Here is a 27,746-nt window from a genome sequence, read left to right as displayed (position 1 = left end):
TAAACTTTCACCAGCTTGTTTTATTTCCCCCCCACAGGACTTTATTTTAGCGCATAACAAAACAGCTCAGACGGGAAGTGAAAGCGAATATTTCATAACAGGGTTAATACACATGATAAGAAAGTGCCATGTATGACTCACGACAAGTAACAGTGGTAAGTACTTTGACATCCTAAAACAAGTCGAGGTAATTTGTTCTGTATTTGACGGAGATAATAGTGCTTTTAATTTTGCAGTCAACTCTATATGTTTAGGCACCGATGCCTCTGCACAAGTGGTAAAAAATAAACCTGATCAGACAATGAAGAAGAAAAAACATGTTTAGTAACATGAGGAGTGCTTTGGCATAAGATAAATCTATCAAGAATCACATTTGTGCTATAAAAGATATGTTTTGACTTTACTTTAGGTAGTTTTCCTGTAACAAGATACTTAAAAACAACAAATACATTTAGGTGACAGTACTTTTAATTGCTTTTTATGTTCTTAGAACTAACTAAGAATTATTACTCACATAAAAAAATATTTAATCTGTACTGTATATGGCACACATTACCTTCTTCAGTAACTATACGGACCTCAAAGTAATCTACCCGACACCAAGCTCAGAAACTTGACAATGACCTCAGGTCTTTGGAGTGTTTGTAAATCTGGTTACCAGCTTTCATAGAGAGAAAAACGGGTAATAATAGAAGTCAAGGTTTCTCTTGAAAAATGTAATATGAAAATCAGATGCAAGGCCACACCAGCACTGCAAGCTGCTCTAATGAACAGGAAAGCGATCAGTCGAGAGAGCAGAGAAGAAAGCCCCGGCACCCACTGTAAACCTGTGGAAAACTCAGCATTTTTCATTTCAGAATTCAGTGTTGAATGGGTAGTCCTTGTGCTTTATGCCCCTACACAGACAAAGAGAGAGAAGAAAGACAAGGAAAATTAATAGATTTCCGGGCAGACAACATCTTCTTAACAATGTTAAAACAAAAACAAAACAGCACACAACGATGTACAATCTCACCATTGCATGGGACAGGCTCTCCAGTTCCGGTTAAATCCCAATATAGTCTTCATTTCCTCGTCATTCAGTTCAAAGTCAAACACCTGCAAAGATGTGAACAACTCTTCATGCACGAGCCACAAGCGTAAGTAAGCGAAGCAGATTGAGAGCTAATCCTAGAAAGTATCTGAACTATTTCTCAGCTGATTACCTGGAAATTCTCCTGAATGCGCTGAGGTGTGATCGACTTGGGGATCGCAATCACGTTCCTCTGGACCTGGAAGCGGATCAAGACCTGGCAGAGTGGGAGAGAGGGTATTAACGTGTGAGCATAAGAAGTCATGACTTTAAATATAAGAGCCATGTGAAGGGTATTTAACTCAACTGCCTTTTTCTGTCTTGTGTTCATTTACTGCACTGTGATTGAGAATTAACTCAGATTACAGATGCCAGAGAAAAGAGGAACAAGTATTTTGTTTGCATGTGCACAATACATTTCTAAAACTTTGTTTAGTTTAGTTTAGTTTTTGTTTTGCGGTACCTGAGCAGTTGTCTTCTTGTGCTTCTCAGCAATGGCTTTAATGTCTGGATTCTCCAGCAGTGAGGGGTCGTCAGGTTTAGCCCTGCAATTTAAATACATCATCCAGTATAATTTTACAAGACTCGCACACTTCATTTCTCATTATTTTGCTGACAATCAAAAGGTAGACAAATTCATAGAAATACCATGAGCTAACTCTGAATTAACTGGGACTGTATTGAATGATTCAAAGCTTCATTCAATGCTGACACTCAACATTCGAATGCTGTGAAGCTTTTTTTGTGCGTGTCTATTCAGCGATTCTGGAGGAAGATGTTGAAAAATGGGGGCGTTTTTTGGGTGTGCGAGTCACCAACCCAGAATCACAATGTATGAATTATCAAGATTTATCAATCAAAAACTAAACAAAACAAATAAGCCAATTACTTTAAGTCTAAATCGTGACAAAATATTCACACAAACAAACCGCTAAGAGAAAGAGGAACAACAGTCACAAGTTGATACAAACCACAGACAGAATGTGACAGACAGACCGCAACGAATACTGATTTGGCAATTTTCATGACCCATTTTCTAGCAGTGTGTAAAAAAATAAATAAATTATACAATTCCTTTCTCGTGTTATTTTGACACAACTGTGATTGTCACGCTAACTGACCAGGGTCTGTCAGGGGAGCCCAGGGGGCTGTAAGCTGTCACAGAGATGCCCTGAGAGTGGCAGTAGTTGATCAGCTTCTCCTGGGTCAGGTACGGGTGGCACTCCACCTATAGCAGAGGGACAAACAAACAAGTCTTGGCATGCATTGTAGAAAACTTATGAGTAAAGCAAACTAAACAAACACCAAGGGTAAAGGATTTTGTTGCTTTCTACAATACAAGATAGAGTAGTACTTTGTAAATGTCCAGCCAATGGCTTTTGGCTTCAAACTTCAATTTAGTGTCTTTTCTTAAGGACACATTCTATATTTATTGAAAAAATGAAGCCACGACATCAGTGTGGACATGCTAATTTTGGCTAATTTTATGCTGCAATGCTGTGACGCAAGTTGAAGTTCCCTACATTAGCGCATTAATAGTTTCCGATCCGTCTCAATTCATGCAGCGCAAATATATTCAAAAATAGGAACCGTAACATTGTGACTGGCCTCCATACTGCCTTCCAATTTTCCCTGTCTTCAGGCTGAATAAAAGGCTTGTCCTGTCTGACCGCTTTGTGCAGAGGTGCGTTTTGCAAAATAAAGCCCAAAAAATATTCGAGCACGTGTTTATAAGAGAGGCACAAGACTATATTAGTGTGATTGCATTAAACATAAGCCAATAGAGCCTGCTGTACTTATCTGACATTGTTTGAAAGAAAGAAAATGGCTCATTCAATAAATGCGCGTCATTTGTTCTGGTTCTGTGCCTATGACGACAAAGGGCAGAAGGAAAATGGGGCTGTAATCAAATATACAACGGACAAAACAAGACATTGATGCTGAACAATGGCTCTGAAAAATGGCAAAAATATAAGGTCACCTCAGCTAATTGCTTTGGCCTGGGGGGAGAACTGCTGCGGCCCATTACGAATTAGCAGGACATTCATTTCTCAGAGCTGATAGGAGGAGACAGATACTGCCATTACGGCCTCTTGTCCTTTAAGCACTGGAAACGCATCCGCTTTCTTGGCTGTGTCTTTAAGGCTGTGCATGCATGTTTAAACAGCAACTGGCGCTTATTGTTATCATCAGGTGGAATGTGTTACCGCCTTGCGCAACAAAGGTGACTTCACTTAGGTAAACACGTCACTTAGTCTACCTGGTTGTTGGCCGGCTTGTACTTGAGGCCTGGCTTGTTGAGGATTGCTTCAATCTGCTCCTTGTTGAAGTTGGAGATACCGATTGCTTTGACCAAACCAGCATCCACCAGCTCTTCCATTCCCTGAGGAAATTGACCAAAGACAAAAAAAAAAAAAAAAAACACCTTTAGTTAACCTTATCTCATTGATCTTGATTCCCACACCATGCCATTCTCAGCTTACTCTGATATACACCTGTCACAAAATACCAGACTAAGAACCCCCTCTAACTAAATATTCTGACTTCCACAAAACTGTTGTTCATAAACAATTAATCAATTAAATGAACGGACAAGAGCTTAAAAATGCAGTGGTTGACAGTCACAATTCTTGTGAATCTTTTTTTTTTAGCAAGTTTTTGAACCTTGTGTTTGGTAAAAGTGAGCTGGTTGTCTGTTTATCTCACCTCCCATGTATCCAGGAAGTTTGTATCATCATTGATCGTCTCTCCTTCGCTGTTCAGAGGAATAAGATCACTGCCAGGCTGTAACATGACAGAGGGATTAACAGTCTGCAGGTTTACATCACATTACTGTGATAGTGACAATATATCTACTATTAGAAAATAGTAGTAAAAAGGTCGTTTTACATAAAAGGGACATTTGGTAATAAACTATGTGGATATTTGCTCATCCGTGCACTGATTCCACCTGAATTATAGGCAGAAAGATAAAACACATATTTTCACACATTGTTGCTAAGATAATAGTGTGCCTACCTTGAGACCCATGGGCCAGTGCACTAGATAGAGGTCTAGGTAGTCCAGTTTGAGATCACTGAGAGTCTTTTCACAGGCTTGTCTCACCACGGACTTTGCATGAAAAGTGCACCACAGCTGTGAAATGGAAAGACAGGGAAGTCAATGAGCTAAGGTGAAATAAACATCGGGTTGATGGCCTATTTGTGGAAGAAATAATAATTAGGGCATAGATTTTGCACCCACAAGTCACCTTGCTAACAATGAAAAGATCCTCCCTCTTGACCACGCCGTCCTTGATCATGGCATTAACACCCTCTCCCACCTCGGTCTCGTTCTGGTAGACGTATGCTCCATCGATGTGCCTGTAGCCCGCTGAGATGGCTGCTTTCACCGCCTCTGTGACCTTGCCAGGGGGAGACTGATGGACAGATATTTTTATATTATATTATATTTTTTCAGGACTGCCTTCTTAAAAACCAAAAGGTTTTTATATTGGCTGATACTGACATCATAAACGCCGATACCGATATATCTGTGATAGGCCAGTATCGGCTGATAATGTCGATCAACTGATGTATGTATGGGTCTGGCTCTAATTGTGGTATACAAATTTTACACGGTGTCAGTATAATACATATTGTTATATCAGTGTTGTACATAAAATTTTGCAAAAATACCATTGTCCTTAGTCTAAAAGGAAATGTTAGCTCCAGATTTTGTCTCCCGGTGTAGATCGTGGGACTTTTTGGTCAGTAATGGGCCAAACAATCTGTTAAGTTGTACTTTAATGTTGCCATTGGGGTTTGGCTGCAACTAGAGTTAATCGTCATTATTGATTTTTCTGCCTTTTATTTTCACTAGTCATCGTTTAAGTCTATAAAATGCTGATCACAATTTCCCAGAGGCCAAAGTGACGTCTTCAAATCGAGTCTTTTGTCCAACCTGCTGCCCAAATATATGAATCTTCATTTATAATCGTATTTGACACAGAAAAGCAGCAGATCTTTACACTTAAGTAGCTGGAAGGAGCAAATGTTTGACATTTTTTGCTTGAAAAGCAACACACTCTCACTAATTGCTACAGCACTACCTCTGGGTAATGTGTCTTGGCTGACAGAAAGATAATTAAGTGCTGCTTGAGATGATGTGTCTTCTGCATTTGATCCCAACTGTTCAGGAGCAAATGGCTTTAAATTGTATTTACTAATAATCACCTCATCTATTTTACTGCCAGATGCCCATATTATTAAATATTTTATGGACGGAAAATCTCATATATCATAAAGCAGGAAACAGCTGCCTTGTTGGTGGTGAAGTAATAAGGCTTGTCCTTATTGTGAACACACGGTCAAACTGGTTGTTCAGGAAGATTTGGTGCAACTTGAAGCACTTTAAAGAAGAGTTACATGCTTGTTGGCATCTATTAACACTTGAACTTCATTGTAATTGTGACTTTCAGTAATATCCTTGCAATAAATCAAAGAAAAACGCAGAGCAGGTAAACCTGACACAGCACATTTGCACACGACGGTCACGCTGCTAGAAAGAGTGCATTAGCCACGGCTGGTATCAGTTTTGTTGTGCCGAGTGCTAAATAAAAGTCAATCCAGGGTTACTTGTACAATAAAACGCAATGACAAGCGAATTAATATAGATATAAAGAAATGTGTGCATACCAAAGTTACTCGCAACCACTCATTAAGGCTATGTGACAGTCCGTGCTCTCGAGTGACCAGTCCAGCTAGCTTACCTGACGCGTCGACTATCAGCTAAGTTAACTCGGTAGGACGGCGGAGAAAATACAAATTATAAAAAAAAATAACTCACCTTCCACGTCCCCAGCCCCACAATGGGCATGTGAGCGCCGGTGTTCAGTTTCACTGTTGTTGCCATTTCTCCAGAGGACGAGCAGAGCCTGCGAGCTGTCGTAAGAGCCGAGCAGAGACAGCAGAGGTAGAGATAGCTCACTGTTAGCAGAGCGCTGGGCTCGTCGATCGATTAGTGATGCCTTGTAATTCATTTAGGTCAGCAGCGGCCACACGCTGCTGTCAGTCTGGGTTTACCTGTCTTTTCTTAACACGTGTGGACTCCAACAAGCCACAGTTGTTAGAGTAAGTATCAGATCTTAAACGGAGGTAACTGTATGCAACATTTGTACTGACAGTATTATTGAATCGTGCTTTAATTTAGGCTTCTTTAAGTCTGTCCAAGGTGCACCTCATCGATCACATCATTTACAGCTGGTTTAATTAATAGTAGTGCATCGTTATTTATGTGTTGATCATGTTAAATATGAATCCATCAAGTAACCAATCAGTTTAGGTCAGAGAAATGTAGTACAGTAGTACAAGAAGTACAACATTTACCTCAAAAAAGTGGTGTATGACATAAAATAAAGTGGAAATGTTAAAATTACCGTGGTAAATATACTTAGTTGCTCCCCACCACGGTATTAAAGGATAAGTTCACCCAAAAAATGAGATTTATGTCATTATCTACTCACCCTCCTCATGCTGATGGAAAGTCAAGTGAAGTTTCGTAGTCCACAAAACATCTCTGGAGCTTCACAGCAAAAACACCGTTGCAGAATTCTCCTAAACAACTGAAGTAGATGGGGACTTGTTTTAAAACGTAAAATAACAGCCTAAATAAAACATAAAATGGCCTGGCTCTGGTGCAATCCAAGTCTCCAGAAGCTCTTCGATCCCAAATTTAACTGAATTTAACTTACACCCTTTCTTAAGCCTGAATCTTTCCCCTTCCCTCCTGAAGTGAGTACAGAAGCTTGACTGCACATCGAGGGTTTAAATAACGTCTTTTTCAAATCAATTTGGGATCTCAGGGCTTCCGGAGACTTGGATCACAATGAAGGAGCTGCACGGAGCCATCTTATGTTTTGATTTCAGCTGTTTTTACATTTGAAAAATGCTGCAAGGCAGTTTTGCTGTGAAGCTCCTTAAAAATGTTTTGCGGACTACGAAACTTCACCCAAGTTATTGACATGCGGGTGAGTAGATAATGACTGAATTTTCATTTAGGGGTGAACCTTTAAGTTGGCTGAGGATTGGCCATGGATGCAGCCAGTGAACACAAATTAAACAAATTCACTTGAACGTGAACAATTGGAGTGGTTCTGTGCTTTTTAAGACCTTTTTAAGACCTTGACAACAAAAAAGTGAGTACCCTTTCCTCAGGAGAATAAATGCACATTAATCTTTTAAAGGACCCAATATAGTTCCAAGACCAGCCACGCCTGAGAACCATTTGGCAAAATAACACCTGCCTTTTCCATTTCTCTTTAAATATGTTGGTTCTGTCATTGAGCCACTAGAGGGCACCATTACCACACTTACTAATCATGTGAGCCTCTCCTCAAATCACCCAGCTGAGGCTCCACAGTAAAATAATCCCATAACTTCATACATTAGCTAATACGTTTAGTAATTACAGTGACTGAAATGATTGATCATGACTGGTCATTTCACTCACACACATCCAATCTTTTGATTTAACTTTACACATAGAAGCAATGCTCTTGGAGCAGCCTCGGGTATGTTCGTTGTCCAGCATGTGGCGTGTAACGTAGGAGATCATCTTTTTTAATTAGTCTTCATTATTTTGACTACAAGTTCCCTAATGGCCTTATGCTTACACTTTGAAGCAGATGTGCTCCGTCGTGAATGTGCACACACAGACCGGCCTCAAACCCCAAGAGATATCTGAAAGGGGGAACAAATACAAGGTGTCTCTTTTTGTCAGAATCAGATAAAAACCTCACAGACCTTTAACTGAGCCATTCAGCGCTCTGAGCAGGAGATAAGAGGGGGAGAAGAGAGCGATATAAAAAACATATAAAGGGAAAAGTTATGGGAGCCAGCAGCCACTGTGTACCTCACAATGGCTCTCGCTAAAGTTTGCGTCTCTTCTGATCTTCTCCCAGCTGGACGCCTGCTTTTCAGGCCCCCGTCTCCTCTGATCTAACTTCAGACACCGGAGGGCCTTTTGCCAGCCTGCAAAACTGTCAAAGTACCCCAGGAATCAAACAGCGTCGCATGCTGTCATGATCAAAGACCCACAGGTAAACCAGACGAAGACACAGGCACATACAATTGTCATAAAAGAGGGGGTAAAGTTTTCATTTCAGAGGCTCTTATTTGGCGTCCGCGGGCGGGTACGTTTTCCACTGTAGCGACTGCATCGATTAGAATAAAGGGAAAAAGAGGAAACGACCATTTGAAGATACAACAGAGGCCCCGAGTAAAACCAAGTGCCTCTCAAGGAAAAACTTTCGGAAAAAGAGTGTAGACTCAGGTGAGATTTCAAGGTGTGTCGCTCCAAGAATTTGAAGAGAAAAAGTGAGAAATATTCATACGCTTGTGGGACAAAGAAAGGATGGTGGTGTGACAAATAAATACATAGATCACAATGAGCCACTGTCTCCTTTTCCATTATGTGTGGCCATAATAAATGCTCGGTGCAGCCGGTGGTGTCCATTCTTTCATAGGCTCTGCATCAGATCAGACACTCCACCGGTAAGACCTGACCTGTCCCAGGGAGATCAAACACCTCATTTCATTTCATGGCCTTTGCGCCATTCTCCCTGCCTCTCCCTGCCTCTCCCTCCTCTTGTCTCTCCCACTGGCCTTGGCTTTGCTTGTCTTTTTCTCCGTTTCTGCCAGAGCGCCCCGGGTCATAATCTCCACCCGTAATTCTAATGTCGAGTGTCAGCTCCCGCCGAGTTCACTCACACACTCGCATTCCTCACATTCCGTCTGTCGAACAACAACAAGATCAGGGGAGAGAAATCCCCACGTCATAAGTGAATCACGGTCACTTGTCAAGTGCATTACATGTTTTCGGACACACTGGAGATCATCGCGGCTGATCTGAGAGGAAAATTATGCAAAATTTACATTAATCCCATTATTATCTGGATTAGGCAGAATGTCAAAATTCATATAGAGCTAAAACAATTAGGCAATTAATCGATTATTCGATTGGTTTTCAACATGGGGGTCGCGATCCCCAAGGAGGTCAGGAGTTAATTTCCAAGGGTCGCCAGATGTGGAGAAAAAAATAAAATTTTAGACCATGAAATAGTTTACCATCAGTCTACCAGTGATATAATTTGATCAATCTATCAGCACCAATTTTCAAAATCGATCAATCGTTTACTTAAAGGTCATATTGATAACATTTTCATGTAGGCACATCATTTTTTAATACATCTACCAAGCTTGTAGAGAGGCACAGAATAAAGGTATCTCTTTTCCTAATGATTGTGAACTAATAATAAAAAAAAGGCCAGCGTTAGCGACATTGACGTTAGCTGGCATTGGAAACGTTAACATTAGCTAGCAAGCATTAGCGATGTTAATGTTAAACGGCGTTAGCAATGTTGACGTTAGCTAGCTAGGTGCATTAAGTGGCTCAATGTTATCAATCACACCTTTAATTTTTTAAGGTGAACAAAAAAAGTTGACCGGTTTCAGCTACTAAAATGTAAACATCTGCTCTTACTCTCCGTCTTCTATGATAGTAAACTGGATTTGGTCCGGTGATCGAACAAAACAAGCAATCTTAGGATGCCCTCTTGGGGTCTGATGAGATGCATTTGAGGACATTTGTCAATAGACCAAAAAAAATTGAAGAATCAAGAGGAGTTGCAGCCTTAATTAACTTCCAGCTGTGGTTTAGAAATGAAAATCTCCATCACCTCTACAAACACGCACCACACCAGCACCCTCTGACTAAAAAGCATCTAATTTCAGACAGCAGAGGACTTCAGTGTGGCTGGTGTTGGTGTGTGAATGGACGCATAGCACTGAAATCGTGTTAAGACTCTGGTTATGTGAACAAGAGAAGCTCCTGCCTCTACCAGAATAGTCCAGGCAATTTATTCAGCTAATGTTAAGGAATGTGTGTGTGTGAAAGGGCCTCTTCACTAACTTCACTTTTCAGCATGTTTTGGTAATTTCCTGGATACCCTTAATGTTTTTAACACTTTTAACACATATTACTGTCTAACAGTCTCGTATTGTCTTTCCTTAACCATCCTATTTGCGCAGAACACATTTTGCAGGACTATTTCAAGCTACTCCTCGTAATAGAACCTCTGCATAAAATCAAGCGCTACGTGTTTTCTTTAAATTCCTCTCATAGCTAAAAGTATCCGGTTTTGCGGTTTTCTCTTGTCTTGAACTGCATGTGACAGACAGAATGAGTGTCCTCACATAACCACAGAGACGGTAGGCTATTGTGTGCATTTCTAATTCCGATGGAGACGATGTGGAAAATTAGAGAAGCAGAAAAACACATTATTGCCTTTTTTTGTCTCATTTCAGCTGTCACGGTGCTCCTGAATGCAAATATAATATGCAGTTATACGGTAATAATCCTAAATGTACTGCGAACACGCACCAGTTCAATAGAGTGTCCTCTGTTGACCTCACATTTAAGAGTTTTGATAATGGTGGGGGGTTACAACTCAACATCTGGCAGATGGCTTTAGTATTATGTAAGGTCACTGTAAATATTTAGCCACGCTAGCCATGTGGCGTTAGGGATGGCAATGTTAGTCAGTCCGTCTGTCGTGCAGACAATCATGTTCTCCAGAGGATGAATCCTGATGACTTTGGTGATCCCCTCACTTTTAATTGAGTGCCAATAACAGTTTAAATTTATAATTTGACCAATAATCTGGTTTATTGTTCTGCTCATTGCTAGCATTCCTCGCCAAATACCTATTATTTCGACTATCGGCTCTAATAACGGCTTTTCTTAGCAAAAAGAAAAAAACGTAAGTATCTTGCGAAAGAGAGACAGAAAGCTCAAAACGTATCTGACTGAAGAAACCTTTCATCTTCTAGTAATAGCTAACTTGTCATCGGGGCTTGTTATACTTTCATTTGAAACAATGTAATGAAACTATTTTAAACATCCTGCTCTAGTAAATTCATACTGCAATTAAACCTTGTGTGGTCTGAAATATATGATCAAAAATTAATAAAAAAACTCTAGATCTTCATGGATCCAAAAACCTAACATACATATTGTGAACACACATACACACAGCCGTGGCCTTGTCTGCGAGCATAGGCGTCTCCTCTCTGGCCCCTCAGACATGGTTTGGTTTTTGGCTTGATTAACCACTTAGTTCAGTCTCTCAGACACAAGATTGCAGGGAAAAAGCAAGTAATGAAGTGCTTTTGAATTTGCATTCCTGAGAGCTTTCACAGACGCCTTGATTTCAGTCTGCCTTCGCTGTTTGTTCCTCGTCAAGAGATGTCTGCTATTTTAACGGTAACACATAACAAGTGTCCATCCAACCTCCTCCATATTGCTCCCTCATCAACCTAACTGCCATGAATAAACACAATCAACATGCATCTGAAGGAGAATTTGCAGGCTTTTTCTCTCAAACTGTCCCTGATGGGTTGTTCATCATTGTCATTATGCAGATTACAGTGTGACCGTGAACGCAGTATCGGAGCCCTTTTCCTCTGGATTGAAATGTCGCCGTTCCCGTAAAGCTGACCAAAAACACTTGTGTGTTTTTGGTTCTTACAAGTCGAGCGGCGCTGATCAGTTATGGACAAACTGTCTCAAGAATATGAAATTAACAGCATTTCATCTGCACTTGAAAGTCAAGCCTTTATTTTTAGGATCGACCTTGACAACAATATCAGAGTGTGGATGCTGCATGATCAGCTGAAGTATCTGGAGTAATTTACCAGGTAAGTACCATGGGTTTGGTTGAGAATTTCCAGAAAGACCTCGTAACAAAGTCAGATACACAAGACAGCTTTTTAAGCGTTGTTATTTTTATGACTTTATCAGGTTTTTAACTGTATCTGATTCATTTATGGGCGTCCGGAATTATGTAACACGATGACTTGCCAGAATGTGTGATTATTTCTGTCTCAAAATTTAGGGCAGTTGACGTAAACGCTTCCCTTTGCACCCCGCTCTGTGGCGCTAGAAAAGAGGAAACAAAATTCTGTTTAAATCTGGGGCCCTTTCACTTGTCCATGCTTCCAGTAATCATCAAACAACAACAGGAGGCAGATCAACAAGCAAGTTTTGGGCTGAATTTGGACAGTTTGAGGTTGGACTTTGAAATAAGCAGACATACAGTATACCAAAGGGACCTGTCTTCATAAAGCCACCAAACTACAGGTAATTAATAATTCTGGATTCTCTACCAAATACACTGAAATGCAAATAATAGTGTCCTGCAATCTGAGGTGTGCTGTAATGTGATTAAATGTACTTTATAAAAGCTGCTTATAACGAATCACCTTTACTTCTCTACATCCTGTTTGACAGGAAGTTCATTAGTGGCAGGTTGGAATGTTATTGGATATAAAAAACTCATTTCTGGCTCTTAAATACATTTTTTTTCATTGTTATGTAGCTAAAATACCAAATTTAAGAAGGCATATAATTTGTGTAGATAAGGACTCCCAGTTGCTATTAATTGCAGACATTTTTACAGATATAAATCATTAAAGGTGCACTATGTAACTTTTTAGCAACAATCTATTAGTCCAGTGGGAATATGCAGGACTTCTAGATTGGATATTTGTAGTTTTTGTAAAATACAAGCCCATTCGGTTGAATGATTTCAAAAGCAAATGTAAACTCATGGCTTTAAAGTACATAAAACCTATTTGCTCTTGCAAGCTGCCATTCCTTGTGTCAACAGCTTTGTTCATAGGCCCATAAAAAAAGTTGCATAGTGCAACTTTAAGACTAACCAGAGGATCCAGAGCGGTTTCAAGCTCATCTTTAAGCGTTCTGAATAAGAGTTTTAGGTTACCGTGTCCGAACTGCATGCGAGCGTCCAATATTATGTTATGTTGTTATATTCACTTCACTGCAAGCGACATCCTGTTTAACAGGAAGTTCGTTAACGGCAGGTTGGAAAGTCTTCGGACATTAAAAGCACATTCTGGGCTTATAAATACATATATTTGTTATTTGTAGACATGTGGTACCACTACTATTTTAGAATGAATGTAATTTGTGTAGACGAGGACTATCAAACTATTAATCACAGACATTTTATAGATATAAATCCTAAGTTTCAAGAGAATTTGCATGCTCATCTAAAATCTTTTCAAAATAAAGTTTCATGTAAACCCGTATCAGGAAGGACAAACTTTCCTACAAGGTTTCGCAGATGATGGTGAATGTCTTGTTCTGTTTATAGTTTACTCCTCTCTGCGCTCACATTATTTCATGTAGTTGTCTTAATGCTGCATTGAGTCTCGCAGCATCCTCTGTTTCCTGGTGTCACTTTGACAACATCCTGTCATGAGGGCTTGTTTGAGAGATCACAATGACACAGCGGGAAAATCTTTAAAGTTCCTCATGGGCCACTTCCTCATCTTTTAGTCACCTGATATTATTTACAATATATGAAGAAAAACCCAGTGAACTTCTCTAATCTTGCATCACGGGAATGCTGTTTTCAGAGTGGTGCGTGCGGGGGTTTGGGGCTGGGGAGGGGGAAAACCGTGTGGAAGAAGGAGCTATACGACGTGTGTAAAGGACCTCATGGGACAATGAGTCACAACCAAGATGACTGAGTAGAATTTCTCTCAAAGAACGTCTGTCACAAATAATCACAGAGAGCAAAAAGTACCAAATAAATGGTTAATTTGGGGATTCAAGGCTAATTAAAACTTCCAAGTGCAGATTTTAAATCTGCATGTCTTTTTATTTTATCAAAGATGAGCCCGGCTGAAAGAATGTGTGTCATCGGTGTGTGGCTGTGACGTGCGCACTGTCCGGTGTGTGTTCAGAGGACGGGGTGCAAACAGAGCAGTGTGCAGTTTAATGGAAGTGTGCAGCGTTACTTTGACATTAAGATTCCTGAAATTGGAGAACTAGCAGTGTTTGTTGTCTGAGTCATGGCTTACAAGTAATGTCATATAGAAACAGTCATGTATGACACACACACGCCTTCTCAAATATTTCAGGACTTTTTTGCTGTCTAATTATAATTTGTGGGGGCATTAGTTGCAGTTTCCACAAGGAAATACAAGTATGAGACATATCTTTTAAAGAAGTTGAATGGGTGTAAACAGCACCATCTTGTGGTTAATCTGGAAATGACAACCTGGATTTGATTTAAAGAAGTTCATTATGTTATTGAATGTAACCACGTGAATCGGGTGCTACACTGGATGTAATTTTGAGGCACTTGTGCTTTATTTATTTGATTATTTCCATTTTCTAGTTATTTTTACTTCCACTCAACTACATTTTGGAGGCAAATATTGTTCTTTTACCTAATTTATTTGATAACTTTAGTTTCAACTTACTTTGCAGATTTCATCAGAGCCAAAGCAGTATATTTTTCAATTAATTTATTTTATCAGTAATCGGATGGAAAAAAAAAACAGTGATCCTGATACCCAGAAAAATGATTGTTGGTCTAACAATTTTAAATGTGTACATACTGTATATGTTTGATTAACTTTCTTTGTGCTTTTGATACAGAAAAGACTTTTAATCTAGTACTATTTCTGTGGGTGACTTGTACTTCTACTAAAGTTACACACAGTTGTCATAAATGAAAATCCCAAGTCTGTAACAATTTGTCAGACGTAATGTAGGTGCTAACTACAAACAAAACTCATTATGTCATAACATTGTTATGTGTTGAAAACTTGTATGTTGAAGTAAACATGTATGTAACGCTGTGATCCTACCCTCTCACTGAAGTTACATAGTGCAGAAACAAGTGACAGAGAAACCATTCACCCTGTTACAAGACACTGTACCATCAACATGCTCATGCTCACATGTACATCAAGTTAACATGCTTTGAGTTAGCATGCTAACCAGCTAGCCCTGTGTCGCTTTATACCTCAAGATGTGATAGTCCAATAGTAAACTACACCAACACTCCCCCCTGGTGCGTTGAGCTCCCAGTCTGGGCAGAGTCGGCTAATGGGGCTACTAACTGCACGGCTAACTGAGCTAACTGGCTAATGGAAGCTAGAGAGTGCAGCAGTTAGTTGAAATGCTACACTCTATTTGCTTGAATTCTACACATGGCCAATTCTTACATACTGCACCGTATGAATAAACGACAGTGTTGTTAAAGTACCCAAAGGCATACTTAAAGTCTTAAAGTATGTGATATCAAATTTTTCTTTACATAAGTAATGAAAGTACACGTTGAAGTATACTATAATACTGCATATTTACATGTATGTATACACTGCGTACTGTGGGTCAAGCGATAATCAGTCTGGACGGTTAATCCAATATTCAGCATTTTTCCAATGATCAAAGTTGTTGTTATGTTGTTGTGTTTTTATCCTATTGCTGATAAAATCTTTTTGCTCTGATGCAGCATTCAATCTGCGAAGTTACTAGTGACTAAAGCTATCAAATTAATGTAGTGGAGTAAAAGTACTATATCTGCCTCTAAAATATAGTGGAGTGGAAATATAAAATAACAGTAGATAGAAAAACTCAAGTAAAGTACCTCGAGTAAATGTACTTAGTTAAATTCCCTCAATGAATAATGATGGTACTACTACTACTACTACTACTACTACTAATAATAATAATAATAATCAACCATGAAAATGCCATGAAGTCGTACCAGTATTTCAGTTGGCATGTGAGCAGTCTGATGCACAGATATGTGTGTAAGAAGCGGTGGGCTGGAGGCAGTAATGTGCTAGAAGAATGTAAACATTGTCTGCTCTGAGGCCTGACTTCAAAGTGAGCCCGTGGTAACCTCCTCTCAGCGGTGGCGTGCACCCTTGACCAATGAAAAGTGAAAGTGAATGCTCATCCACGGTCTGCAGCCTCTTCCAGAAACCACTCTTTGAAGTCACAAAACGGATATGATTGACTTATGAAGTAGACGCGTATATAGAATAGAACTGAACAGAATCGTATTTGACAATGCATAGGCACATGCTGCCCGTGTGTCTTCCACAGTTTAAGCGTGACGGTATTGTGATGTTGTATGTAAGCATATCAAAGCTCCCCTGTGCTCTGCCTATGGTTGGTTTCTCTCAGTGCAGTAGGCCAGAAGGACTACAGTACATTATCTTTGGTCATGCTGGCTATTTTAGCAGTTGTGTGACTTCAGTTATAGAAAATATTGTAAATGTCATATAAAAGCAATAAGTTACTGTGTTGAATGTGGAACTTTATATATTCAATTACAAGCAAAACTACTGATATTAAAACAATACTTAAGTAAGAGTATTCTTCTCAAACGCTACCTACTGCAGAGTTTTGTGTTTTTTTGTCTGAATGTCAGGGTTTTCACTGGCCTGTTTGTGATCATACAACCTTATTGGCTACAAAATTGCAGCTGTGTTTAAAAAAGTATTAGTTAAATTAGTATTTTAGTTAATGTATTATGTATAATCATGGATATGTGATGATAGAAGATCCTTGTACCTCCTCTGAATTTGGACTTCACTATCCAGTGTAGGTTATTATGATTTTATAGAAGTAAAACAGAGTCAGACTGAAGTGACATAATGAAATATAAAATAACTTTTTTTCCAAGCACATTTTAAAAGGCTTCTTTAGTTTGCTCGTGTCAAACCCCGTTTAAGTGAATGGAATCAGAACAAACAGTGGAGGAACAGTGAAACCACACCGGTTTAAAACACAATCCTAAATGGTGACCTCAGCCCCTCACACACACTGAATACACTCTGTAATAATGACATTGTGTGAGGGGTGTATGTTAAGAAGACTTTGCCGGTGTGATCAGTGATATAGAGGCTGGATCTCCTGCGTGTCTGAGCTCTTCATCATTATCTTGGCTCGCTGACTCATGTCTTGAACACAGGGAACAAAACTCTCGCGGTGGCCTTGTACCCGACGCGACGGGACGCCAGGAGGGACAATAAGAGAGAATTAGCGGTATAAAAAAGCAAATAAATAGGTGCTTCAATACATGACAGCCCAGCAACAAAGCCCACTGTGGATGAGAGGGCGAGCGAGAGAGATAAAGAGAAAGACGGGAGAGAGAGAGGCCTTGATGGAAATAAATAGTGGAGCTCAAAGGGAGGCGAGGGTTGAGCGGATTGGAGGTGATGATGAGTGGAGAGCTGTACAAAGTAGTACATCTATGGGAAAGGTTTTAATGAGGCAGACGTCGGTGTGTGTGTGTGTGTGTGTGTGTGTGTGTGTGTGTGTTTTCTCATCTGTGACACAGACAGTCAGAAAATCCTCAGCGATGATATTCTAAACTTCCTGTCTCCACTTGGGTGGGTGAGGATTTGTGTAAGTGTGTAACATAGACAGACAGACAGACAGACAGACAGACAGACTGAATGATAGATGTTAAAGAGGCACTATGTAGTTTTGGAGAAGAAATTCAAGCTCAGAGTTTTAATATTTACAATATTAATGAGGTAATAATACAAACTCAGAAATATATTTTTTCCCATAACTGAATAAACGAGCTGTTCTCAGAGGAAAATAAGGTCCCCAGAACACTGTTTGAAGCTAGAAAGGTGGCAGGGTCCGCCACATATAAACAGATAATTAAAACAGTATTAAATTGTGTTGTCCTTTTTAAGGTCAGTTTGTTTATTTAGTTTGTTCAGGCATTAAAATCTGCTAGTGAAGTTAAACTCGTGGTGTTGGCCATAACTCCAAAAATCACACTAAATTAGGTATTTAAGCGATAAACGTGATTTAAGTTAAAATAGCAAAATAACACCTTCAATAAAAATTGTGAACTTTTGTCTCAAGGCAACAAATAGAGAGACAAGTAAAAAATATTCAATGAAGCAAATAAAGCTGCACAACTTTTTGGCTTCATTACAGGATGTAAATTAGATTAAACTGAACGTTTGACAGATGTAAAATAAAAGTGTAACCAGGGGTATCAGTTTTACCCTCATTACCGCACAGAATCAGGTTTTTTGTTCGCTGTAGCTGGTCCAGCTGTTAAAAACACCTGCTCAGGTGGGACTGAGGGAATCTTTCAACACTGAACTTTCACATTTACACTCACAGTACATGGCTCAGAAAGTTCATGGCTGTTGATTTGACGTTAGTGCAAGTACTGCTCGTCTCTAGTGTTCACTGTTATATATTTCCGTTAGCATGAGTCACTGGATAGGTACAGCCACTGAACTATTATTTTAGTTATTACTTTGTGTTGCAAGAATCACTGACACATATCAACTCATTTATTCAGAGTGTGAGGCACTTACATGCAGTCAGCACACATGCATAAACACAAATACACATCTGAAACTCCATTTCATTAAACCACAAAGTTCCTTGTCTTCTGATTAATATCTATTTTAATTGAATAAGTCACTGATGACAAATGAACAGCTTGGATCCCCGAGACTGTGAATCAGGCCTGCAGCCGGATCTAAAGAAGCGTGAGCAGCACGGCTTCTGTTAACTGTTGCTCCGAGGTTTAGTGTATCCGTCACCTCTCTGCAGAGCAGCAGGAGGCCTTTAGTTCTGCTGTCAGCTCTCAGTTGGATTGGAAGGAAGACAAACAAATTCAAATAAATGACAATATAAAGAACACATGTCGAACAACCAGGGAATCATGAGGTGGTGGTATCATGAGTTCAGGACATCACAGTCACACAGTAAGTGGCCATTCAACAGACAATCGATAATGAGCCACGTTAACTACGTTAAGCTAATTAACCTGAGACCAGGTGTAGGTCTTGATCACAGAAAGCCCACAGTTTGGTGGAAATGGAGAAATAAAGACAGACAAGACCACTATTGGACGATGCAAAATATCTGCCCTTAAGATAATAGCAGAGTTTTAACATTCTGTAATGCATTCCCTTTTTCATTCTGTACTTGCAGTGATGAGATCATGGATACAGAAGGATTTAACGCTTTGTGATTAGTTCAAGCATATCTGTTGTAATTAGATGGCGATATGCTTATTAAATGTAGCGCAATAATAATATCCATCCAGTAACTTACACAATAATGCAGATTCATTGACTACATTGACTGAATTTACAAACCACTAATAAGTTGCGATTCGGCTCGCACTTCTAGCCACACAAGATTTTATTACTGGCTGGAAGACAATTGGAAGGCAGCCGCCTTTTCATATGCTGCCAACTGTGGGTCAACATTTCATTTATAACACTTCCACACACACAACATTTGTGTTTTGAGGTTCAAATTAAAGATCTGCTTTTAACTGTTCATACCAGACTGTTGATTTATGGCTTTTAACTCAAGTAAACCGAGTTTTACACCGATGATGAGTGATGAGTAAGTGGTTAACCTAAAGTTATTACAAAAACGCTGTGTTCACCATTCATACCAAAGCTTACACAGATCCTAAATCCAGGGTATTTATCAAACAGTAGTTTTGATAAATAAGTTTTCGCCTCTTCTCAGCTGGTGGTCTTATTCAGATCAAGTCCCTTATATCAAGATGTCTACAGCTCTGGAAAATGAGAGAAGTTTATTTGATTGTGGGAAAACAAATAGCAGTTAAAAAATGTATTGAGCAATAATCATATTCGGTCAATACAATCAGACAAAAACTCTTAAAATGTTAAAATTAAAAAAGTTTAATATGTAAATTTAAATGCATAACATTCAAATGTAATCCCTGCAGGTACGTATCTTCCTCTAAACCTGCACCATTTCACCTAAATACACACTATATGGGTTAACAATGGAGCATGCGTAACTTGGTGACAAAAGCCCAGTTGAGTGGCATTCCCATACCCATAAAACACTCTTCGTGTGTTAAGCCAGCTAATTGCTATTTAAGAAAGATGCCTTGCCCATGGGCTAACAGAGAAGCTCACAAACCACGGACAAAGACCCGGGCCAAACCCACACAAACCAACCACTTGTTCCAAATGAGCGTCCTCGCAGGAATGCAGCTAGGTGGACAAAACCCTTTCTCTACGTTTTACAAAAAAACCTGTTTTCTCATACCCGCTCCAACGTCATCAACACATTTTAACACAGTGCCAAGCAAATATTGCAGCAATGTTGGTGACAGAATAAAGGCAATTAAACACTGTTTGCACCATGCTTGGACAGCCAGGCAGACATATGCCTTGCCAATTAACCTCCTGCATAAGGAGAGAGGAAGGAGACGGAAGGGAGAGGCAGAAACTACAGTCGAATCACACGCATACCTCCTCTTTGTGTTCAATCAGTTCTGCATTGTAGCAAATGTATGAGACTCCTATTTTGCATGTATTCTCCATTAGTACTCCAGTGGCAGTGACAGCTAATTTGCACTCAAATGTTTTAATTTAGATATGAAGTACTTACTTACTTTTTATACTTGCGGCCCCTTGGCTTCCCCTGGGACCTTCGGCTATTGACGACTGCTCCCCAGCTCGCTGTGGCCCATCACCTTTATTTCAGCCCTCAACAAGGAAATTAAGTGGTGTGTTTTAATTTATATCACCGCGCCGGTGATGCTCAAGGCGAGAACTTTCCGTACATCTTTTGAAAGCTTAAAAAAAAGAACACAAAGTCTGAATTTCAAGTTAATTAAAAGCATGAAACAAATCACTGCATGTGATGCATGCAATGAAAATTATAATATTATCTGTACGGTCTGCTTTCCATTTTGATTTCTCCTAATTTTAGACATATGCCTCTTTTGCTTTTGCTTCATCTAAGAAAGCATGTGGAAAAAAAACATTTCCAGGAGAAAAAACTAAATTCTTCACTTGCCGCTCAGGCCTTCCGTATAAATGAGAGATATTAATAGTTCATATGAAAGCGATTTTTGCAGCATTATTTTTCCAAATAAAATTTCATTTGATTATTTACATGTATCAACTGATTCTAGTTAAGCCACAGAAAAAGGCTTTGATTCGGCACGTGCTGCTTGTTGTTACTTCAGTCACGCCAATAATCAAGTTTTTCCTTCCATTCACTCCATGATGGAAAAACTGACGTTTCAAAGAATTAAACTCACAACAAATCCAATGAGGAGCCATTTATTAATTTTAACAAACCCCAGCATGATAATGTGAAGAGACTTGAGGGAATCCTCTGGAAAATGGCTCATTGCCAAACACTGAAATAGCCTAATGCGAAATACTGCTCTCAGAAAAGTTCTCTAATCTGATGGCAGACACTGAGGCTCCCTATAAGAGAAAGTTATAAAACGGTTCATGTTCTTCGGGTGCCAGTAAATGTTAAATATGTCACTTCAAGGCCAAAGTAAAAGACTCTGCTATAGATGAAGACAGAGACCATACGTACATAGATAGCGTGGACATGGCAGACCGTGCTGTGACTAAAATGTGCTAATGGGTTGAAAATCGGCAAAGTGTTCTTTAATGTTTTAATAAGAAACTGTCCCGCTTTCAAGATTAGCAACCAGTGAAAGCGTTGTAATCAGCTCTAGTCTAAAGCTGTCTGAAGTAACTGGTGGAACATAGTGTACACCAATGAACATAAATGCATCCGAGTGTGAAAATTCACTAGTACACAGAGAACTTAATAAGGATAATATGACAATTCAATATACCGACTAATTATTATTTCCTCTTTTGGCTACTTAGATCCAGTTTCAGATTGTCGGAAATGTTCCCGTCGTACTTCGGCCCAGACAACCAGTGGGTGACTCATCAAGGAGATGACGGACAGGGTTTATATGATTCCGGACCACATCCACATAGCTGGCCTCAGTTCTGCCACCCTTGGCCCAGCAGCACCGTTCATCATTCATGCTCTCAGAGTCCCTACAGTGGAGCCTACACCAGAGCACAAACACCTTACTGGCGCCAACACCCAAACCCAAACACATGGAAGGTATGTGGCCACCATAGATTGTTACGGTACACTATAACTCAGAATCAAAGCTTTATCTGTGAATCAACAAGAGTAAGATGCCACAGCCATACTAGCAGCTTGGTTAGGCTGTACTGAGCTAAATACTGTCATTCTCAAAATTTGTCAACATACAGATGTTTAGCATACACTGTTTATTGTGCTGAACATCTTGGGCTTAATGGTTTTCATGCATGGCTGTTTTTTTTTTTTTGTTGGTTGGTTGGTTGGTTTGTCAGCAGGATTACACAAAAACTACTTAACAGATTTCCACAAAACTTGGATGGAGGATGGGTTTCAGCCCAGATTACACCCTGTTAACTTTCGGTGAACATCTGGATAAAGGGATGACTGAATTTTTTCTTACTTTCTTTAAGATTGCGTTTTTCAATATTTTCATTAATTTCTCAGGGAATAATGCATGAATCTTAATTAAAAAACAAACAAAACAAACAAAAACATGATGTGGTATCTATGAGTAAGTACAAAAGGGGCCTGGCGGAGGTATGCACTCTACTGACTGACCAGTTGTAGTTGACATATTATTTTCTATTTATTCAATTCATTTATTTATCATTCTGCAACACGGGGTTGTACGACAAAATGCATTATTTATCATTAATCATTATTTATGGCGGAGTACAAAGTGGTTGTGGTACAGCAGCGGATACTTCTGTATCACTTGCCAGACGGCAGCAGGATGAACAGACTGTTGGGGCGGGTGTTGTCTTTTAGTATATACTTTGAGCTGTGCATATTTATATTAATGTAATCCAAGACTTGAATAAGTACTGTAATCTGGCTTCCTCTGTTCCAAATGTCAGTACGTATCACTGTTTTGCTAACTTCAACTGGTCTCCAAACAGCTACTATGTAATTGTTATGGCATTGTTGTTATTTGCATTACTCTCTTGTTCAATCTCTTTACATTACACTAAGTATCCAGACAAAAGGCTGTGATCACAATGCAAACAACTTCTACCCCCCGGTTTAAAAGATCGGGCATCAGTGTGAGTTTTTCTTACCCAAACACCCCCTAACAATAGCCCATAAATCACCACAGGTATATAATTATTGAGCTGTCAGGTTAAAACAATTTTGTCACATGTACTGTAATTACAGAGCTCCCGCAAATGCATCAGAAATGTGAAACCCAAGCCAGGTAGTAAACACAGCGGGGAACCTCCTCCTGCTAACTGCATGTAAACAACATCAATGACACATTGTTGTAGAGGCCTTTGAAAAAGATGTTAACAAAACAGGCCTGTTACAGTGAATATTTCTGCTTATTTGCGGGATATTTTATCGATATCACTTCCCTCAAATGCTGCTTTTCTTTGTGGCTTACAGTATGTGTGTAACCATCTGCTGCTGATACATACTGGCCTGATTGTGACCATATTGCTGTTGTTCACACACGTCGGGAACCATTTGAATGAACTCTGTGTTTAAGGGGTCATTTCTTTGGAATTCTCTCTCTCAGGATTGTAGCACCATTGTCCAGGCAACTAAGAACCCCACACAATGTGCTGACAGATCACTGAGCCATAACTGGCTCCTGCAATTACTGTATGCCACTGCGATGTATGCATACCCTGTGTATTCATGTGCTCTTGCATATATGTGCATTTTTTTTTAGATTGCAGAAGATTGCAGACCTCATTTGGGATTTTCAAAAAAATCTGATCTATTTTCCTGCTTTGCTTTGATGCAAACGTGAGACTGAATTTTGTATGTTTGGGATGCATCGGGGGCTATTGTGAAAGGAGCCAAATGACTCCCAGATCGACTGTCTCTCAGGCTTTGGGGAGGGAATTTTCTGGAAGGGAGATATGAATCAGACTTTTAGAGGAGGAGGAACAGAAAACATCCCTACATTAGATGGATGACTAATATACTTCAAAGCATTGTTGCAGTATGTTTCTCACTTCTGCAGGGGGCCTTTCATGTGCTAAAGTTGCGCTGGTCTGTGATGTGTGTGTTTGTGTGCGTGCGCAAGTGGGTCTGAGTGTTTGTGTTGGCTTGTGAGTCGACTACTGCCTCAGGGTACAAGCTGCCCCCCTCATTACCCGAGGAAGAGAGGTTAGGTGCAGGTGAAGGTGAAGGTGAGGGAGAGGATTCCTTCCTCAAATAAAGAGAATGCTAAATGATCAAATAGACGGATTTCCTTTTTTGCAATAATCCAGGAGGGGATAGAAAACATGTTGCAACAATATCAGGATAGATCAATTATGGACATTTTCAGTATTTAGATATGACTCAACTTGTTGGAAACCAGTCCAAATACAGTTTAAACTTGTCTGTTGTTGTACTTTAGACAAGCGCTAGCCTTAGCCTGTCAGCTTAGGCTAGCACGACGCATAAAATTCCAGTGAGAAACGAACCGAACTACGAGCATTCAAAACATCTATCAGCAGCAGGGATTAAAAGCATAGAAGCAACCTCTCACGCGAGTAACATTCGCTTAAAAAAAGGTACATTAGCGTAAACTGTCTGAAATTCCAGCTGTTTGTACTAATTCTTTAGTTAAGAGCACAGCCACACAGGATGACTCTGCACACCTGTTTCATAATAACATGTTGCATTTTCAGTCAAAGCTGTTAGTGTCCCACCTCTAGCAGAACATTTTCCGTCCACTACATTAAATTGCACAAACAGTGTTGTGTTAGACCAACAGTATGTTCCACATCCAAATCTACTATGTTCTGAAACTGCTCTCACATAGGCTACAACATTATGAGTAACACTACAACTCAAGGCTTGTTTCTCTAATATCCATGGCAGAGCCTGTGAGTCATGGTGGAAACAGACACTTTACTGTGTTGCCGGGTGGTGAATGAAACCATGCGAAAAATTTCCACAAATTCAGCTGGCCAGCTTGTACACACTGTGGCAATCAAAGACATATGCAGTGGTGGCAACTCATTTTGGGTGTCCAAAACACTCAATTTAACCGTACAACAAAGCAAATGACTGAGCCGCATTGGAAAACCCTTTCTTGGCCCCTTCTGCAAGGTCAGCTCCAAAAGTCCAGTAAGACATTCAATGTTTTGCTTAAAAAACATGTCAGTGGAGCAGATGTTGGCGAAAACAGGGACTTGCACCTAAGTCCTGAGGTCATATTTTGGTTTATACCACCCTGCTTTACCAATGTCATGCAGGGACAGACGTGAGAAGGTGGAGCTACTATTGTTGCTAATGCAGAGATGGAAAAAGAAAGAGAGAAACCAAATACTAAGGGGTTGGAGTGAAGAAAAAATGAGGGAAATTGCAAACATTTAGGTGGAAAGGTGGAGGAAAAGGAAAGAGCCAAGACTTGGCCAAAATCGGTACAACGGAAGAGAGGAGACGTAATCAAAGGAATTCGTGAGACGGGGTGAGGGCACACAAAAAATAGGAGGGTGTCAACGCAGCAGGGACACTAGCAAGCCAAAGCATGGGAGAGCAGCCGTGATTGGTGTGGACCACCCATCTGGACTGGCTGAGCGCCTGAGCTGGCTGGACTGCGGTTTGCTCGCTGGACTGGATGCATGGATGAATGAACTGAGGGATGGAGACAGACAGAAGTCCTGTGTAGTGATTCAGAGGGGACAATGTGCTGGAAACATTAAATATGTCGATGGAAAACACACATGCTATCATCAGCAACTGCATGCATCAAGGTCCATATAGGATCTTCATGTGTTGTTCACATCCAAGAGGTGTTACAATTTGACTTTCAATGTTAAGGTCATGACTGTATTCAATTTTCGATTTAAATATTTTGCTCAGTACTGACAGCTATGCAATTGTTACTTGTTACTTCAATTGTTAGATTATCGTAAACTGTCATTTACATTTTCAGATTTTTCTTTAAAAGGACAGGTATTTTACAACAACTTGACATCTATGTGGCTTTTTGCAGGTTAGGGTTATGCAAAGTTCGAATAACACTCACCTGATACAACAAATCCAGAATTCAACAATAAGGGCTCTCAACAATAAACAACAGAAGCAAGAAATTCAGTTTGTTCCAAAGTTCGGTTTGTCAAATCTGTCTAGAGTAACCCCTCCCAAACAAAATCATTAAAGGATCTCTGAAAAAGAAAATAAACCCAACACTTACAACATTTTCCAAATTACCTCTTACACATGTTAAAAATTAGTAAGTGAACCAACACAAAAATGTACAATACTGATGCTAAAGTAAAAGTTACGCTTAGTTACAATCTGTTTACAGTTTACAATGTGAACATTAACACTTCATTCATATATTAGCCATCATGAGATTATCTGAAAGTGGGCAGAGAGTGAGAAATTAGATTGACGTATATTTGCTTATTAGATCTGTCAAAAAAGGTAATTATTCCATTGCAGCTAACAGTTTGAAGGCTTTTTTTTAGTGCAGGCAGACACTACACAGTCAGATTTTCACAACACACTGTAAATGAAATTAGCTAATCAAATGAGGCTTCAGACTTAAATTGTGTTTTCCGTGTGACCAGGGGGTCAACAGTCTTACTGTTTTTCCTCAGTTCACCCCTCTAAACAGAGCTATATTTGGGTTTTGTTCTGTAGCTACAGTAAGAAGCTAATGAAGAAGGCGTTTTTAAGTTATTGGCATTAAACTGTCATTAATGTGTAAAGGAAACATTGTTTTCTTTGTTAAACATATTATACTCTAATCCCTAACAAATCCCTTGCAGCACAGAGCCACCACAGTGCTCCAACATCCATGTTTTTTAGGCATGATTTAGTGAGCAGTTGCACACGGAAAAAGGATATACTCCACCTTTCATTCGAGAAGTTCTCTGAAAATATTCTGGGGCCTCAAAAAGGAAATCAGATAAAGTTGTAGCTATGGGAAAATTATGTGATCACCACTCTCATGGCTAGATTAACTTAAATGTTTTATTGTCATTATCAAATTTAGGTATGGAGCCTGGCCTAATACATACTTAGAAATCTGATTTTAGATCGGCGGAAATGAACAACAAACAACAAATAAAATTCAGACACTATAACAACCAGCTTTTGATGTAGCCTACGACATTAATTTCAATTTTTATATGATTAGATGATGAAATTGCTGTCATTTGGAGAGATTTCCACAGAGGTCTTTTCCCTGACCTCTTCTGTTATGGCAGGGTTATCTAAGACACTAATAGGATTAGACAGAAATGCCCTCCAAATGTTTCATGTTCGATTCTTTAGTGTCTCACACGGGACGTAACTCCATCCTAACAACACACACATACACACACATCACCACCCTCCCAGCTCACCCTTGACCTCCTCCCACAACGATTGTTCTTGAAACAGCAGAGATCAAGCCATTGGACTATCCCAATAATTGACACACAGAACAAAAACACAGGCCACTTCTGGATAAAACGTATCATAATCCCTCTAGGTGGGGTAGTGTGTGTGGGGGGGTTCAAGGCCACCAAGATAGTTATTCACAGCATCCAGAGACATGGAGAGACCTCCGGGGAAGACATTGTGAGGTGTTGGTATGAGACTTGGTATGACATCCCTGGGAAGAATGGTGATTAGTAACGAAGAGGATTGACTAGAATTCTACTTTTGCAAGAATGCCATAAACATTTCTAATCATTTTCACAGTGATGGGTCAGTTCACTAAAACACATCGACCTCTTTGGTCTGCTTCTCGGTTTTCTGCTGCTCTTGGGGTCACTCGTCCTCTAGAGGGGCTCTTCGCTGTCAGAATGTCTTTGGACTAGGCAGAACAGAGAGGCGGCACCCCTGCTACCCCAGAGACACCGCACCTTTGCGAGCCGAAGTGGTTGGTGTGTTTACCAGGGAAAACTGCAATAAAAGCACAGAAGCAACACATTAACCCCCCCCCATACACACTGAACGT

The 27,746-nt window shown here is 39.8% G+C and overlaps 2 protein-coding genes across 7 annotated transcripts in view; one reads left to right on the top strand and one right to left on the bottom strand.

The window, feature by feature from the left end:
* On the bottom strand, positions 1-6,041 carry LOC141008582 (aldo-keto reductase family 1 member B1-like). The gene is made up of 10 exons (XM_073481016.1): positions 5,900-6,041; positions 4,323-4,490; positions 4,091-4,207; positions 3,779-3,856; positions 3,333-3,455; positions 2,194-2,300; positions 1,536-1,617; positions 1,206-1,289; positions 1,016-1,098; positions 1-896 (listed from the first exon to the last, which is right to left on the bottom strand). Exons 1-10 carry the CDS (start codon positions 5,963-5,965, stop codon positions 854-856), a joined length of 951 nt encoding a protein of 316 aa, XP_073337117.1. The 5' UTR covers positions 5,966-6,041; the 3' UTR covers positions 1-853.
* A 61-nt stretch (positions 6,042-6,102) lies between these two features.
* tfec (transcription factor EC) overlaps positions 6,103-27,746 on the top strand; it is a 56,113-nt gene continuing 34,469 nt past the window's right edge. For 4 of the 6 annotated variants that reach the window (XM_073480675.1, XM_073480674.1, XM_073480673.1 and 1 more), the window contains exons 1-3: positions 6,103-6,183; positions 8,013-8,150; positions 21,616-21,865. In XM_073480675.1, coding sequence (XP_073336776.1) covers positions 21,638-21,865 — 228 coding nt within the window. In that variant the 5' untranslated portion in view covers positions 6,103-6,183; positions 8,013-8,150; positions 21,616-21,637. Of the gene's footprint in view, positions 6,184-8,012; positions 8,151-12,133; positions 12,251-21,615; positions 21,866-27,746 lie in introns of those variants that run through there. The other 2 variants (XM_073480676.1, XM_073480672.1) reach the window with 2 other exon arrangements.

Source organism: Pagrus major, chromosome 14 (assembly GCF_040436345.1).
Source record: "Pagrus major chromosome 14, Pma_NU_1.0".
NCBI classification, from domain to species: Eukaryota; Metazoa; Chordata; class Actinopteri; order Spariformes; family Sparidae; genus Pagrus; species Pagrus major.
Note: the sequence above shows the minus strand (reverse complement) of the source record. Positions and strands in the feature narration are given on the sequence as shown.

Coding starts and splice junctions, on each gene's coding strand:
- LOC141008582 (XM_073481016.1), bottom strand. CDS start 5,965: ATGGCAACAACAGTGAAACTGAACACCGGCGCTCACATGCCCATTGTG. Junction 4,208..4,322: donor ATCTTTTCATTGTTAGCAAG/GTGACTTGTGGG, acceptor TCCATTTCACAG/CTGTGGTGCACTTTTCATGC. Junction 1,099..1,205: donor GCATTCAGGAGAATTTCCAG/GTAATCAGCTGA, acceptor ACATCTTTGCAG/GTGTTTGACTTTGAACTGAA.